General features: G+C 53.2%; 4 protein-coding genes across 4 annotated transcripts; 3 read left to right on the top strand and 1 right to left on the bottom strand.

Moving 5' to 3' along the window:
- Window positions 1–45: 45 nt before the first annotated feature.
- On the top strand, window positions 46–1,571 carry Z517_10432 (uncharacterized protein; the record flags this gene model as incomplete). The annotated part of the gene is made up of 6 exons (XM_013424044.1): window positions 46–248; window positions 566–626; window positions 682–696; window positions 788–835; window positions 898–1,405; window positions 1,471–1,571. The coding sequence occupies 6 exons, from the start codon at window positions 46–48 to the stop codon at window positions 1,569–1,571; spliced, it is 936 nt and encodes a 311-aa protein (XP_013279498.1).
- A 2,531-nt stretch (window positions 1,572–4,102) lies between these two features.
- Window positions 4,103–6,658, bottom strand: Z517_10431 (uncharacterized protein; the record flags this gene model as incomplete). The annotated part of the gene is made up of 8 exons (XM_013424043.1): window positions 4,103–4,710; window positions 4,834–4,921; window positions 4,975–5,131; window positions 5,231–5,521; window positions 5,612–5,632; window positions 5,689–6,430; window positions 6,505–6,592; window positions 6,647–6,658. 8 exons carry the CDS (start codon window positions 6,656–6,658, stop codon window positions 4,103–4,105), a joined length of 2,007 nt encoding a protein of 668 aa, XP_013279497.1.
- Window positions 6,659–7,789: 1,131 nt separating this feature from the next.
- Window positions 7,790–9,478, top strand: Z517_10430 (uncharacterized protein; the record flags this gene model as incomplete). The annotated part of the gene is made up of 5 exons (XM_013424042.1): window positions 7,790–8,098; window positions 8,155–8,603; window positions 8,658–8,718; window positions 8,780–8,974; window positions 9,044–9,478. 5 exons carry the CDS (start codon window positions 7,790–7,792, stop codon window positions 9,476–9,478), a joined length of 1,449 nt encoding a protein of 482 aa, XP_013279496.1.
- Window positions 9,479–9,986: 508 nt separating this feature from the next.
- Z517_10429 (uncharacterized protein) lies at window positions 9,987–16,079 on the top strand (the record flags this gene model as incomplete). The annotated part of the gene is made up of 1 exon (XM_013424041.1): window positions 9,987–16,079. The coding sequence occupies one exon, from the start codon at window positions 9,987–9,989 to the stop codon at window positions 16,077–16,079; it is 6,093 nt and encodes a 2,030-aa protein (XP_013279495.1).
- Between the last annotated feature and the right edge of the window lie 352 nt (window positions 16,080–16,431).

Genomic DNA, 16,431 nt, shown 5'->3' with positions numbered 1-16,431 from the left:
TCTACAGCAATCCTTCAGCGCAGACACCCGCCTTCGCCCGCGAACATGGGCGTCAGGTCTCTCGTCTCATTCGGCTTTGTCCTCATCCCTATCGCGGTCACCATCAGCGTACTACTGGGCATTCAAGCATATCGCGAGTCCAAAGGACTTCCCTCGAACCCCTTTATCGACAACTCGATCAAGTCATCAGTATATTGTCAAAAGGCTTTCGGTGTCCATCCGTTCTCAAATGGCCAAGAATATACATTGTGAGTGGTTTTATGATCTCCCCCCAATAACCCAAGTGGTGTGCGTGTCCTTGCACGCGCAACTATCAGTACCCCTGTCATGTTTGACAACTTTAAGTTGTCAAGGTTTTTCGTGTACCTGGACCATCACCCAGTCGGGACTGGCTTTATTCAGCGTGGCAAGGATCCGCTATCTGCAGGGAGTTTGTCCGGCTTCTGCCAGCTTTGGTGCTTGTGGATATACCTTCCGACCGCCGACGCTACTTTATCGGTCAAATCAAGGCCGTGACCAATCACTATTCAGACAACAGAAAGCTGACAATCTCAATCCTTCCCAGAAACCCAAACCAATGGGCACTCCCCGACGACTATACTGGACCAGGCGCATTGTGTATGAATGTAAGCAGTTGACCTGGGGATAGACGATGAACCTGACACTGACGCCAGTTGCCAGGTTACCACTTTGAGCGTACGTCTCGCTTTGCAAAGACTGCGTGCAGGATCATGACGATCAGGCGGCGGTTCCCCAATTCCTGTCACGTGATGCTGATGATGAACAGAATGGCTCTTACCCGACCAAGACCACCGCCCCAGAGTGGTCGATCACTGTAAGTCATGTCTCTCAATTTATTTTTGTCGTCGTGGCGCGGCTCTGACAGATGATGTGCAGTGGCAGTTTCCCCGTGGTCCTCCCACACAGCCCGTTCACGCATTTTCCAATATCAAACTCGACTCGAATGTGTTTCCGATCGAGATCTCCCAGGTCTCTGCTATCAACTTTGAGACTGAATGGTACTATGGAGTTGGCGATGAAAGACCCGAGGCTATGAACATCGCCGACCTGACTGCTGCTGCACTGGATGCCAATGTGGCAGTCGATATGTTTTTGGATTCCGATCCGGACAAGGCCACCAACGTCGAGGAAGCCAAGTACGAAGTCATGATTTGGCTGGGTCAATTTGGTGCGTCGACGCAGCAGATTGGTCTGGCAGAAGGAGCCATCGCCACCCAGGTCGTCAACGGGACCACCTTCTCGCTCTATTCCGGTGTCAATGGTCTCGGCCAAAGCGTCCTTTCATGGGTGGCTAGCGATGCTGCGGCTGGCGTGCAAACCTTCAACGCCGATATAGGCCCTCTGCTGCAAGGTCTGACCGGGCTGGGAGGCCCTACTGTGAATGGTGAGCGATTGTTGGAACGCATTTTGAGGCGAATCTCCTGGTGCATTGCTAACAATACCTTTTAGACTATCTTGGATATATTGCATTCGGTTCCGAGGCCCTTGATTCGGCGACGAACGTCACTTTTTACAACAAGGTGCTCTCTATGGATGTGATCTCTTTGTGATTCTACATGTACAGCGACGAAGCGATTCAGCGTGTAATATGGTATCAAGGCAATGACAACCCTCAGCCCATGTCAACCCATATTCTACAGGTCCCGTGTGGACCCGAACCTCCAAAATATAACCCGGCAACAAAACGGCCAATGGCCGAAGCACCTCCAGCGCATTCAAAGACGACTGACACGGAGATACACAGTGAGCCTCGATCTAGCCAACATGGAATTGGCAACGACTTTTGGGATAACATCACAGCTGTTGACCACCGTCTTGTGTCGAAAGACTGCCGCGGAAATGTGCACGGCATTTTCCATTTTCCCCTCTGATCAATTGGAAACGACGACATCGCCACATCTCAACAGGTACCAACTTGGGAAGATACCTACGACACAAGACACCATGCTCGGTATGTGGAGACTACTGTAGCAATCCGTGGATAAAAGTTTCATTGCGACATTGTGCCTGTTGGCCAAGATAAACTGAAGCAATTATGAAAGCCACGGAGCTGTACGTCACACGGTGAGACATGCAGCACCAAGATCTCATCCTGGCTACTACGGTGGATCATGTTGTGGGCCAGTCAGAGCGAGGAGGATGAGGAAGCTTTTCCCAGGCAGTCAGGCACAAAGAGCATGGCACCAAGGTACCAAGGCCAAGATCCTAGCCACATCAAGTACTGCTTGGTGGAGTCGACGCATTCCTCCGCCGGAGAAGGTGCGAGTTTGTGCGGAAGAGGCGGGCTTGGTATAGGGATGCATGACGTGGCTGGTAGATTTTGTATACAAGTATGATTGATTGCGCCATTTTGAAATTCTCTGAACCTTTGATTGTCGACGAAGAGCAAGCCTCGCAGCTGGTGGCCTTGCAGTAGATGCGAATACTCCGTCGAGTCGGTACAGGTGTCGTAGTCGATGCTCGGGCAGGAATATCAAGCTTATCGGACGATTGGCCCCAATCATTAGCAATCCTTGCATCCCCAGAGTTTCTCGAGTATCAGAGTAATCAGGCTTCCCTTTGTTCTGCCGTTGTTCTCTTCTTATCAAGCAAAATCCTTTGATCTCCCCGCTCGTTGATAAGCACTATATCGGTTCAGTACTCGGTACATACCTTGTTGCTCTACCTAGGATCATGATGGGCTCAAGCTCCATCTCAATCCCCATCTCCCGTGGTCCAGCTTGCGGCCTCCAGTCTCCAGCCTCCCCCAGCTTCTTCCTTCCTAGCCTTATCGCTACCCGCGTCGCCGCCCCTCCTCCAATGATCCAAGTCGAGTTTCTCGGTCCTGTCCAAGTATTTTTCTTTCCTCGGAAAGGAATCCCACGCGATCTTTTTAACTTCTTACCTCCACACAGGAAACCCAAGGGAACCCCGAGGAACCGAACCTCCGTCTAGGTAGACTGGAACTTTTCAGCTTGTTTCCTTTTTGCCAAGGCACCTATAGCGAGCTATGTAGGTACAATAGGTAGGTACTCGGTAGATAGACGGGTATCAATACGAGGGTGGGGTGAAAAAGTGAAAAAGTGAAGCCGACCGAAATGTCGAGTCAGACGCACGACGCTACGCACAATGCACAAATGCGCTACGGAAATCCGATGGGCGATGGGCGATGGGCGGAGTTGTGTGTATTGCCCAGGCGGGTTTGACGGACGGCGGGCGGTCAGAAGCTAGGAGGTTGGGAAGATAGGAAGCTGTGTAAGGTGCCGCGGTGCTTTCAGACCTCTCTATGCATGCGAGGTGCATATCACACGAAGCAAAAGGAGCGCGCATGCGCACAGCTGCGTACACCTGCGCAGGTAGGGTCTGGCCACGATGTCGTATGTAGTGGGTAGGCTGGCACTGGCAAGCTGGCAGGCTGTGGCTGGGTAGGTATCGGTGGGTACAAGTACGTACATATATGTACGAGGTACAGTACATGTAGTGATAAAATGCGAAGGCTGGCTACCTGGCTACCTAGCTGGTTGCGTTTGTGGTCGTTGTCGTTGACCAGCTACCAGCTGCCAGTCCAGTCAAGCCCAGTGCACCTCAGCTCAGCTCCAATCGAATCGAATCCTACGCCCTGTCTTGCCATTGATTTACTCGCATCGCAAAGCCCCTTTCATTTCATCTCAAAAAAAAAAAAAAAAACAATGCTTTCCAAAGCAAAGCAAAGGAAAGGACGAGGTACCGCGGCGTTCTTGTACGATAACTAATTCATAGGGCCTTGATCTCTCTTCTCGTCAACTCGCTTACTCGTATGATACGTATGGTTTAAGTGGGATCTTGGGTTAGGCAAGGCAAGGCTGAACCAGATCCGGGCACGGGTGGTGGGAATTATCCACGAGAATCTTGCCAGAGTCAATTTGAGTCGAGAAGAATGGTATATCATACTAAACTTGTTGTTGGGTCGGGACGTCTTGGTCTTCAGGTCCGAGGACATCATCATCTGTGCATCTCTCTCTCTCCGAGGGATTTACATTGCCTTGCACCACACTGTACTGCACGCAAAAGAAAAGAAAAGAAAGAGACAACCTCCCCTTCTTTCTCCTTCACGACACATCGCTCAATTCGCCTTGACGCGCTCCAACCGCCCCTCGGTCCGCCCGTCGATCCTCACGTCAAACGCCACGGTGCCGTCCTGCGCAGCAACGGCCTCCTGGCCCAGCAGGGCATATGTCTGACCGGGCTCGCACCGGGTGAAGCCCAGACGGAACACGCCGGGCTCGCGGCCGTTGTAGAGGACGAGATCGACGCTCTCGCCGTCGCGGCTGTAGCATTTTGCGACGAGCACGTCGGGGAAGGCGACGGCGTCGAGGACCGGAGCGCGGAAGACGTGCGCCGGCGGCCCGCGCTGGATCATGGTCGTCCAGTCCTGGAAGCGGCCGAGACGGGCGCGCAGCGTCGTGCCCTGTGCGAGCGTGCTGACGCCGCGGTTCTTGAGCGCCCCGGTCTTGGTCGCAAACACCGGGTGGTACTCGTCGTCGAGCTGGCGAAGGAGCTCCACCCGCATCGCCTCGTCGCCGTACTCGGCCGCCGCGGCCGCGCAGATGGTCCGGATTGCCCCTTCGCCCGACTTGTAGTTGCCCGCGTCCAGCATGTCGGCGCCCAGCAGGTTGCGCACTTCCAGTCGGCCCTGGTCGTTGTAGCGGAGAGTTTCCTTTTTGGCAAAGGCTAAAATAACAACAAAGCGTTTTGCAATGGTTAGTGGTGTTTCTTTTGGTTTCCGTGGTAGGGTCCAGTAGCGTATGTTGCTCGATGGGACGGGAAGAAGAAGGGAGAATGAATGAAACTTACCCCAGTTTCGGTGTGCAATGTGAGGCAGATACGAGGCGCAGAGGATCGAATTCACCATGTCGGACATGGCTCCCGCGAGGCCAGGAATCTTTTTTTGACAATCAGTCCACGCACAACATCTCACTGGCGAAGAAAACGTACCGTGAAGCCAGTAAGTTCGCTGCGGATCGGCAGGATCGTCCCATCTGGCTCGCTGAACTCGGTCTCCAGGGCGTGCTCGAACCGCCCGCGCAGTTCCTCGCCGTACTTGTTGCCCAGAAGACGGTCGGTGAGGAGAATGCCGCCGATGCCGACCAGACTGAGCAGGAACATGTCAGTTTACAAGTGACGACATCACTCCATCGAGGTCGAGCCAGATCGAGGGTCTAAGGGTGAAGGGCTGAAGGGACCAACTCACTTGCAGGGCGTGTAGAGCCAGTTGGGCTCGCAAGGGTAGAGGCAGTACGCCGCCTCGTTCATGTTCCTGTACACGGCGTCGGCCACCCCTCGAAGGTCGTAGGGAAACTTGAGCGAGTCGGTAATCTCAAAGGTCATGCTGCCGGGCTTGGTGTAGCGGTCGTCGCCCGTGTTGGATTGGTAGATGCCCACGGCTTGCAGGATGTAGCCCGTCACCATGATGTTGTCTTTCTTGCAGGGGTCCCAGTCGTGGGCGTTGAACTTGCCGGCCATGGACTCCCATTTCCAGAAGCTGCGAAGAGTGAGTAAAAAGGGTTCTCGTGTGTAGCAGGAGCCGCTCCCACAAAGGGGATACACTCGCAAAAAGGAATCGGACACTTACTCCATCACCTTCTTGGTAAAGCTGTAGATGGGACAGGTTAGCGCCAGGCCGTGTCTAGTTGTGACAAGGACACCCACCTCTTGTCAATGGCGTTACGTTGTGCCTGAGACAGGTAGCCGTGGAAATTGGGGCAGTAGACGTTCTGGTACATGCCCAGGCAATTGACAGCCTCGTAGAGCTGGTATCGAATGGCCGACGTCTGGAACTGGTCGATCACGTCGTGGTACGAGAAATCATCCTTGGGGGTCAGGCCGAGTTCCAGGTACCACTGCACAAAGCGCAGAGTCTTCTCGTCGACCTCCCGCGTGCCTGGCTCGGGAGCCGCAGCTGCATGTGTTTGGTTTCTCTGGACCTCCTCGACCAGGTAGCTGTTGCGAGCTGCTCGCTTCTTCCGTGCCTCGGCGTTGGCCCGCTGGCAGGCATAGGCCAGGTAGATAATACCACCTACGCACACGGCCGACATCAAGGGGCCGGCGAGCTCCAAGACGGACTCTTTTGCCAGCACTGCTGAGAGTGCGGCGGTGCCAACCCAGAGGGCAATGGGAAAAACCAAGCCGCCCATCCCGAACCACGCAAAGAGAACCAAGGGGATCAGAGCACAGGAGACCACAAATGACAGGATCGAAGGAATCGTACAGACGGCGACGAGACCAGCTCCCGGGAAGAGAAGACCCAGACCGGCGGCCCGAAGAGCAGGGGACTGGAACTTGTAGAACGACGTGAGTCCAGCTGCGAACAGGCACGCGTACTGCACGAGGGTTCGACGTTGGTAATGCCATTTGGTGAGACCGGCTCCGGCGTTTTCAGGCACGAGCACATCTGAATAGAGAAGACAACAGTGAGCATCATCACGGTCGGACAACAGAGACTTCTCCTGACCGCGCAAGACATACCATGCCAGTTGAACTCGCCCACGAGGGATTTCCCAGATGCCTTTCCCGTGCCAGATTTGGTCTGCACTTGGGCAGGGGCTGTAGCCGTCTGTATCCAATTTGAGTACTAGGCACATTCTTGGAGTCGCAACACTCGGCTTACCATGGTCGCCATTGCGATGAGACTAGATTGTGTGAATAGTTTTCGATACTCCTGGAATCAAGGGATACGGAAAAGAAAAGCAAAAGAAAAGACCACCACAGAACGGATGGACCTCCGCAAAGCCTGAAAACATTGTATGGCCTGTCCTCACCTATATAGTTTGATCCTTACCAAGAAGTCTCCTTACCTAGGTAGCAAGGGTAGCCAGTATTTCGCAGCTGGTATCATTTCTGTTATGTCGCCCGTATCTGGTTTGCCTCGCCTAACCAACCCCGCAGTATCGCATTCAAGAGTGAAATATTTGCGGGGAGAGGGACGATTGTATGAAGGCCCTGGTGGGCTTATGCCAACCGCATGAATCATTGTCAATGACTCGAGGACCGTTCGGGAGTTTGGTAATAAAAGTCCCAGTCACCACCCTCCGAACACAGGGAGAGCAGGGGAAGGCGACCCAGTCGAAGAAATTCTGGTCCCTCTTTGTGAAAGTGGTGACTAATGTCTGTCTTGTCCCTCTCGTCCCTGACTGGACCTGGGCTTCTGACCTTGTCTTGACGTTGACGATTCGACCAAGGCCTCGTCCGAGCCACGAGTCGTGCTTTCTGACTCGGACTTAAGAGGGAGCGATGAGGAATGAAGAGTCAGAACCAAGGAGATGTTCAGTGACGACTCCTTCTTTTTTCCTTTTGTATGAGGTTTCCATTGGCTAGAAGGCCCCCTTGCCCTCCTAAGGCCACCTTGGGCCACCTCCGCCACGAGGCTAACCTCGGTCCGGAATGCTCGCCTTTCCCCTTTACGTCGACAGAGTGGGCATCCGAGGCCCGGGAGGGGTCGAGTTCGTGTAGCAAGTGTAGCTGGGGTGCGGCCGCGTGATGGGCTTTGCGATCCATCCAGACTTTTATCCCCGTCGATGCATCTAGAAACCTCATTATCGTGGCATTATTCCGAGGATGATTGACCCGGACCCAATATGCCCCGCGCTCGTGTTGCCCCTCGTCTTTGTAGTGTCGACGCTGCTTTCATAAAGAGAGTTTGCGCTGCAGTGGCTTTTCCGTTGACGATATATCCCTCTTTCCACCCTTGTTTTCTTGAGTGCCAGTAGTCTTTTCTGAAACCTGACGTTAAAACAAAGTGCCGCCTCTCAAGATGGGTTCGATCTCAGGTCCAGGCTTTGACGTGTTCAACGGCTTTTACAACACCATCAATGGCAAATCGACCACCACAGAGCAAACCAGACACGGCATCAACCCCGCGACTGGCAAGCCCAATCCAGAAGTGCCCGTCTCGACCCAAAAGGATGTCGATGATGCTGTAGCTGCTGCCAAGGAAGCATTCAAGACCTGGTCAAAGACTCCGTTAGAGAAGCGAAAAGAGGCTGTCCTGGCCTTCGCCGATGCCCTGGAAAAGTACGCCAATGACTTTGGAAAGCTCCTGACCCAAGAGCAAGGAAAGCCCGTAAGAGTTCCCTGGGATGGTCGAACGTTCCGAATGCTAAGTGCCATGAACCACAGCTTCAATTCGCTGTTGGCGAGATCCATACCGGTGTCCACTGGCTCCGAGCCCTGTCCAAACTCGAACTGAAGGAGGAGGTGGTGGAAGAGAATGACGAGAAGAAGATCATTGTCCGCTATACACCTCTCGGAGTCGCCGTGGGCATCGTACCGTGGAACTTCCCCGTCCATCTCGCCTGCGGCAAGATTGCTCCCTCACTCCTGACTGGCAACCCCATCATCATCAAGCCATCGCCCTTCACGCCATACTGCGACTTGAAGCTCGGTGAACTCGGCCAACAATTCTTCCCCCCTGGTGTCCTCCAAGTCCTGAGCGGTGATGACAACCTGGGACCCTGGCTGACGAGCCATCCTGGCCCCGATAAGATCAGCTTTACTGGCTCGACATTTACCGGAAAGAAGGTTATGGAGAGCGCAGCTAAGACCTTGAAGCGAGTGACTTTGGAACTGTAAGTGTGAAACTTGAAGCATCTGTGTGCCCTGGGGCTGACTCACATTTCTAGGGGTGGTAAAGATCCGGCCATCGTCTGTAAGGATGTTGATATCAACGCCGTTGCCCAAAAGGTATGACCCAGTTTTGACCTCATCTCCCAACCAAGGGTCAGTCGCTAACACTGCCGACCAGATTGCTACCCTTGCCTTCCTCAACTCGGGCCAGATTTGCTTGGCCATCAAGCGCATTTATGTTCACGAGGATATCCACGACCAGTTCAGAGATGCCATGGTTGCGTTCACCAAGCAACTAAAGGTTGGTGACGGTACCGAGGAGGGAGTCTTCCTTGGACCCATTCAAAACAAGATGCAATACGAAAAAGTCAAGGTATGTCTTGAGCCGAGCGTGGACAATTCACCCTGTCGTTGTACCCTCTTTCTCTAACGTCTTGAATAGACCTTCTTCAGCGACATTGAAAAGGAGAAGTGGAACGTCGCAGTTGGCGGGAAGAACGAGGACAAACCTGGTTACTTCATCACACCTACCATCATCGACAAGCCCGCGGATGACTCCAGAATCGCCACCGAGGAACCATTCGGCCCCATTGTCCCACTGATGACCTGGTCTGACGAAGACGATGTCATTGCTCGCGCCAACAATACCAAGATGGGCCTCGGTGCTTCGGTGTGGTCTAACGATTTGGAGCAAGCCACTCGCATCGCCCGACAGATTGATGCTGGTAGCGTCTGGGTTAACACCCATCTTGAGGTCGACCCCAACGCGCCTTTTGGTGGCCACAAAGAGAGCGGTCTTGGTTTCGAGTGGAGTCTTGCTGGTCTCAAGGCGTACTGCAACGTTCAGACCCTGTACTTGAAGAAGACCACCTCATAAACTTGCAGCTAGGCCAAAATAACTGAACATCTTGCAACATGGATCCTCGTCAAAGAAATAAGCTTGTAGCCTCCAGCCGATGACTCGGATATGGCATCAAAGTGTAAGACAAGATTCGCGTGGTTCAATCTCCCGACTACAAACGGTATGAATTTCATGTGAATACATTGTTCATGTGCTCGATATGAAGTAAATAGTAAAGGTTGAGCAGGAAGCCATTCGTCTTCTCAACTCGGTGATCGATTCTGCCACTATCACCAAATACTCCGCCGCAGTAATATTGCCAAGTCTATGGCGAGGCATTCGGCCACTCTAGCGCAGAATAATAATCGCGCGACGGATCTGGCACGTAAATGGCTTCAGGACAGACATGCAGTTGGCAGGCTGAAGTTCTGGAGCACGGCCAACAGAGACTTTGAGCGTTCTTCGTGCTTTGCATATATGTTACTGAGTGGTTATCGCAGCGTTCGTCCATCGAGGGCGTTCGCATCTTTCAAACCCTTGACAAATGGCGACAACTGCTGCCGCTCCCGCGCCGCAAACTGCGCCTGCGGTCAATGGCACCTCCAACCTTGAACTCGACGTCTCAAAGCTTCACGCCCTACCGACCGAGCAGCAAGACCTATACCTGTTAACCTTTGTCTCCGACTTCCAGCGCCATGTCGAACAGTTGTCAGCAGAGGCCTTACCCCCCCATCAAGCTTCAATCAAGAAGGAAGTCATCAAGATCATTGGACTCGGTTCTCCAATCCCGTCCCGCGTGATTCGAAATGGCCTCGGAAGAATCCTAGCAGATGTCTTCAGTCGCGGCAGCCACAGTCTACTCTACGAGACGATCAACGATCTCTTAGCGATCTTGAACGCAGGAAAGACGGATAAGGAGTTGGGATCCAAACATGCGGCCCTTGTTTGTCTGGGAGCCCTCTTTCGCGCGGCGGGAGACAGTGCTGTTAGTCTCTCGGGGCTCACGGTTGCAACCATACAAAAACTCTTGAAATCTTCCCATGCCGGAGTCAGAGGGTGCGTCTTCCGAGCCCTCGGCGGACTGATCATTGGAATCAAGCGAAGTCTGGATGAGCATGTTGCGCGGGATATCTGGAAACAAGCGCGACACGCTGCAACAAGTGACAAATCGACTTTTGTCCAGAGGTGTGCGTGTTCATGTCTCCGCAGCCTAGTCAGTGAAACCGGCTATTTCAACAACTCGAATGACTTTGACAGCCTCAAGACAACATTTTGGAAAGCATTTGACAGTTCTGCGCCATCCGTGAGGCATGCTGCCGCCGCCGCCCTGGCGGCTGCGCTGAATCAAGCGTATTCTTCGCACGGTTCCGCCGAGGTGCCGGTTTTACGGAAACCGAAACGGTCCAAGAAACCGGGAGACGACCTGGACGAGGAAGTCGAGTCTGAACGGCCCGGCTCACCTTCGCCGGGACAGGTGAAAGCGTCTATGCGGCTGACACTTTCTTTGGACGAAGTTCTTCGTGTTCTGTCGCAACAGTATTGCCGTGCGTCAACAACGAACAGATCTCGTGCAGGCATTGCCATCTGTTACAAATATCTGCTCCATTTACTGCCTCGGAAAACGTTGGAGGAGAATTATGCCTCAATAGCTGTACATACATACGCGGACCTGTTGAACCACCCAACTATATCATTCAACCGTCATCGACTGCTCCTCACCCGGAAGCTGGTCCAGTGGATCCTTGCCGATGTTACGGTCCTGTTGACGGAGAACGCCCAAGTCAACGCGGCGCGGTACCTGATTAATGATGTTATCAAGAACTACCCTCAAGTGCTGCCGGAAAGACGCGAACCGTCAAAGCGGATTCTTGCTGGCGCCTTGGGTACTTTGACAGACTTGTTGTTGCGCCTAGGACCAGCTGCCAGCGTATTCCAAGATTCATGCAGAGAAGCCCTTTTTCAAGTCATTCAACACCCGAATCACACGGTACAAAGCCATGCCGCTCAATGCTTCAGGGCCTTCATTCTTGCGTGTCCGAATCAGCTCATGCGCACTATCGAGCATGCCATGTCACAATTGCAAAAGGAGTTTCAGCCGTCAGATGCCAAACAACCGCACCGAAAATCAATTGGGTTTGCAGCAGCCATAGCAGTTGCTGTAAGTTGTGCACGGCAGAGACCCCTATATGGCTCCGTCCAGACGTATTCTGCCATCTTCACCTTTGCAACCGACCTATTGAAGTCCAGTGCAGCCGCCGAACTGCGGCTTTCAGCTATGCAGGTGCAGGTCGCGTGGACCTTGATTGGGGGCCTGATGAGCTTGGGACCAAGTTTCGTAAAAGTTCACATGAACCAGCTCATGTTGCTCTGGCGAAATGCTTTGCCTCCTCCGTTGACCCACGAAAATGCCGCAAAAAGAGGGCATTTGGAGCTGAGCTTTTTATCCCATGTTCGCGAATGTGCTCTGAGTGCTCTGCTCATGTTTCTCTCCTCGTGCAGCGGTCTAGTCACGACAGACGGGTCGAAGCGAATTTCAACCATGCTGCACAATACTATCCTTTTCCTCGACAGCTTGCCACCTGCGCGGGAGTCAGAGGATGTGTCTCACCGATTGGTACCGACCCTTCAGCTACAGGATTTCGCCATATTGCTCCGCCGACGTGTACTGCAAAGCTTCATTTCCCTAGTCAGCTTGAAGCACCTTGACCAAGGCGATGTTGTGTCTCATTCGGATTTGATAGGTCTTACTATGAGGACGTTCACCGATCCAGAACGGCCAGTCTTGAAAAGCTTAGAAGCATCACTGGCAAATACTGCAAGCAACTTCGAGGGCCTGTGGGCCACGGAAGACAACTGGAGCTTTGGCGTTAGCAACCTGGCAGACAGTTTCGATACCTACCTGCCGTTTGAGAATCATAATGAACCGAGCACTGACACGTACACCGAACAAGAGATTTCTGTACCAGATATCCTAATTCGGTGTCCTGCCTTGCCAGCGGTTGAACACGATCCCGCCTTACTCTCAAGGCCAGATAATCGACTGGACGAGGCCGAGATAAGCTCGCCCGCGACATCTTGTGTGAATCTGGCAATCAAGCTCTTCGCTATATCGTTGCCTCTTCAATCGCCCCGAATTCAAGAGAGCACCGTGGAGCAGCTAATTACTGCTGTCTCGCAGCCTCTGCAACGTGAACCCGGCAGGAAGGCAGCCATGCAAATCAATACCGCCCTCGCGTTCCTATGCGCACTCGCAGTTGCGAATAACGAAACCCCATACAACTCTGGGAAAATGCATGTCGGGGCAGTGGGACAAGTCATCACTGAACTTTTGGACCGATACCTGTGCAACTCCGATCCCATCCTACGACATATAGCCGCTCGTGCTATAGGCCGCATATGCAATCTCGCTGGGACCCAGTTCACCAACAGGGAGGTCAAAGTCCTCATCGACACAATTGTGGCGAATCGCGATCCGAGCGCTCGTGCTGGTTGTGCTCTTGCGCTCGGATATATTCACTCGGAAGTAGGCGCCATGGCAGCCAGCCTTCACATCAAGTCTATCGTCGGGGTCCTCCTATCATTATGCAGTGACAGTCACACGATCGTTCATTACTGGGCTCTCAAAGGACTGCTTCTGGTTGCCGAGTCTGCTGGGCTGGCTTTTTCCACGTACGCGACGAGCACTTTGGGTCTGCTTGCTCAACTATACTCAAGTGACACTCACAACGAGGAAGCTGTATCTGTGGCGACATCAAATCTGGAGCTTGAGCTTTTCACGCCTTTGGCACTTGCTCAATGTGTTGACAGCATCATCAACGTCTTGGGGCCTGACTTGCAAGATGTTTCCAAGGCGCGCAATTTGATCTTGGTACTGATTGGCTACCTGCAAAAAGAGCCTTCGGCACGATTGCGGAGTGCAAGTTACCAATGCCTTCGCCATCTCTGCATGTATGCGCCGGCGCATCTTCAATTTGCTAAATACGTCCTAGATTTGCAGACGAATATTTCGTCTGACGAGGACCTCCTCCAGTCCGCTGCTATAAAAGGTCTTGGGGAATTGATGAAGAGAAATTCCTCTGAAGTCGCGCGTGTAGCGACTTCTAAGCTGGGCGACGATCTGTGGGCACGTTTGGACGACAACCCGGAAAACAAATCCTTGCAGGGAATGCTACAGAATTGGATGCAGCAGACCATCCTCGTTGACACAGCCGCATGGATCGACAAATGTCAGAGCATACTTTCCAGGACAAGAACAAAGGCATCGGCACCATCGCGCGTCGCGACAGCAAAAACGGCCATGCCAGACCTGGCAGATGAAGAAGTCGCCGGCTTTGCTGCTGCAGCGGCCGCCGCGCAAGGCGATGCGCCCGACGCTGCACCAGAAGGTCAAGAGTTCCTCCGCTGGCAGACAAGAGACTTTGCTATGCGACTGCTCAGCGAATCAATGGACATCATCCAAGCCGCCATGTCGCCGGATCGAGTCATTTCGGCCGAAGAAGTGTTGCAGAGCAAGATTGCGGATGTGATTCGCGTTGCCTTTTCGGCTTCGACTGCCAACGTGGTCGAGCTTCGCATCTGGGGTCTTCGCATCATTGATCAGATCCTCAAGCTTTTTGGCAAGACTCCGGATCCTGATTTCTTGGAGGCGTCCCTGCTCGAGCAGTACCAAGCCCAAATCAGCTCAGCTCTAACGCCAGCATTCGCGGCGGACTCGTCTCCCGAACTAGCTGCCGAGGCCATTGGCGTTTGCGCTACCTTTGTTGCCACAGGGATAGTGACCAACGCGGAACGTATGGGCCGTATCTTCAAGGTTCTTGCCATGGGGGTCGACAACCTGACTCAACCTGTCCCCGAACCAGCAATTGGCGATCTGAAAAACCTTAGCCCAAATGCACAGGCTATGCTTAAGATGGGCATCTTGTCTGGCTGGGCACAGCTGCAACTTGCAAGTTCCGAGCAACCGTTTCTGGAAGAAATCCTGCAGCCGTACATTCCCAAACTTGCGCCACTTTGGCTGACGTCGCTACAAGAGTTTGCTGGCTTACGCTTTGAGCCAGAAATTTCGGATACGCTCGGAGGTGAGGTTGCGGGCGGTAATTTGGACGAACGATACGCTTCCTTCAATCGAGAAGTTCGCTTGAAGTTTTATCAGAAGAATTGGCTGAGCATTGTGGACGCCATTGCTGTACTTGTAGAAAAGGACAGTGAGTCTGTGTTTGACGCACTCGATAACAAACGCAACTATGCAGTCGACGGCCCCGCAGACGAAGCTGCCGCCCCTGGAAGAGACATGAGCTTCCGTGAGGAGCCCGTGGCGTTCTTTTTCATCCTTTTTGGACTCGCCTTTGAAGCCCTGGTGACACAGGCGAGGGAAGATCCTTCGCAGGCGCTATCAATCCTGCAGGCTCTCAGGAAAATCCTGACTCCTGAAGTGTGTGGCAATGCAATCTACGAGGAGGCAGTATTCAATGAAACCACGGATACCCTGGACCGACTTGCTCTCACGAGTACGCGGGAGACACAGAGCGTCCTCGTTGAAATAGCCCGGAATTTGTCATTGGATCACGTCGCAGCGAAGACCCAAGATCGGGACGAAAAGCTCTCGGACGACATTGAACAGCTCTTTGAACTGACAAGAATCATCATTCTGGTTTTGACAGGTCTCATACCGACCCTCGAAGATCCGCCTGGCCCTGCCTTTCGAAAACTTGGGGACGATGGCATTGCCCTCGTGCGACTTTGCTTCCAGGCGCTGGTGGATGTGGCCTCAATCTTTCCCGCCATCATTCGGGCTGATCTCCATGCCTGTATCATTCACAGCTATTGTACCCTTCTTGCCACTGGCGTGTGTCAGGATGAGGTGCTCCCCCAGACCATGCCCATCTTTAAAGCCTTCTTGCAGGACGTTGTTCAGTCCGGCTCCGATGAAGTCAACTCGAGGCTCATCCGCGGCTGCCTGTACCGCATGCTGTCAATCTTGGCTGTGGCCCAGCGACGAGAGAACGAGTATGCGATCACTTGTGCGAAGAATACTCTGCTCTCCATGACCATATTGCTCACCACGGCTAGCTCGGTCGTTCCAGCCAACGACGAGCTTATCACAAAATCACTCTCGGAGCTGCTCGATTGCCTCCAAGACGTGGGTCTTGCCAAAATCGCGGCTGGCTGTATGCGGTCGCTGCTTGTCACGAATCCGAAAACACCTTGCGATGACGCAGTTGGGAGAATCCTCTGGTCGCGGCTGGTACCATACGTGAGCGATCCGGAAGCAGAGGATCCAGAGAATGTCAAGACAGCACTGACACAAGCTCTGGTGGCAGCCGTGGCGTCTATCAAAATTCCGGGGCGATTTGCTGCCATGCCCATATTGGTGCCGTTGATCCTGCTTCGTGCTAAACAGATCCCCAAAGGCAGTAGCTCGGACGGTGTGCGGAAAGAGAGCGCCGCAAGATTACTCGAGTTGGCGGCGACTGATCAGCTAGCGTTCAAAATGACGGTCGGGTTATTGGACGAGGAACAGCGTTCAGATTTGGAAAACCTACTGCGTGCCGCTGGAGTTGGCCAAAAACAGGAGGCGACTTCGGAAGACAATGTGCAGGCGAAGCCGGCCATTGAACTACGCATGGATTTTGGATGAGGCTGAGATCACATACGGTAAATAAATATATAGAACAAGATGGCGAGACTAGTTGTGGGATATTCGCCCTCGTGATATATGGCCATGTCGAGTTCCCTTCTCTACAGAGCGTTTGTCGTTGGAGTAAGAGCCTCAGCCTCGTTGATGCGCATCCTCGTAATATCATTGGTGCTTGGCATTACCGCATGTGGCAAGTTTGGGCGAGGCTCGCTCAACCAAAACTTAAATCTGTGCCATGGACAAGTTCATCAATTCTATATCACCCAGACTCTGTCCCAGATCTTTGCTCGCATAGAAGGCAAAAGGGAAAACAGGGCTTCACTCGTGATTTCTGACAGTGTGTCTCTCTGCC

This window comes from Fonsecaea pedrosoi (assembly GCF_000835455.1).
Source record: "Fonsecaea pedrosoi CBS 271.37 unplaced genomic scaffold supercont1.7, whole genome shotgun sequence".
Lineage (NCBI taxonomy): Eukaryota > Fungi > Ascomycota > Eurotiomycetes > Chaetothyriales > Herpotrichiellaceae > Fonsecaea > Fonsecaea pedrosoi.
This window is presented reverse-complemented; position numbering and strand designations above follow the sequence as displayed.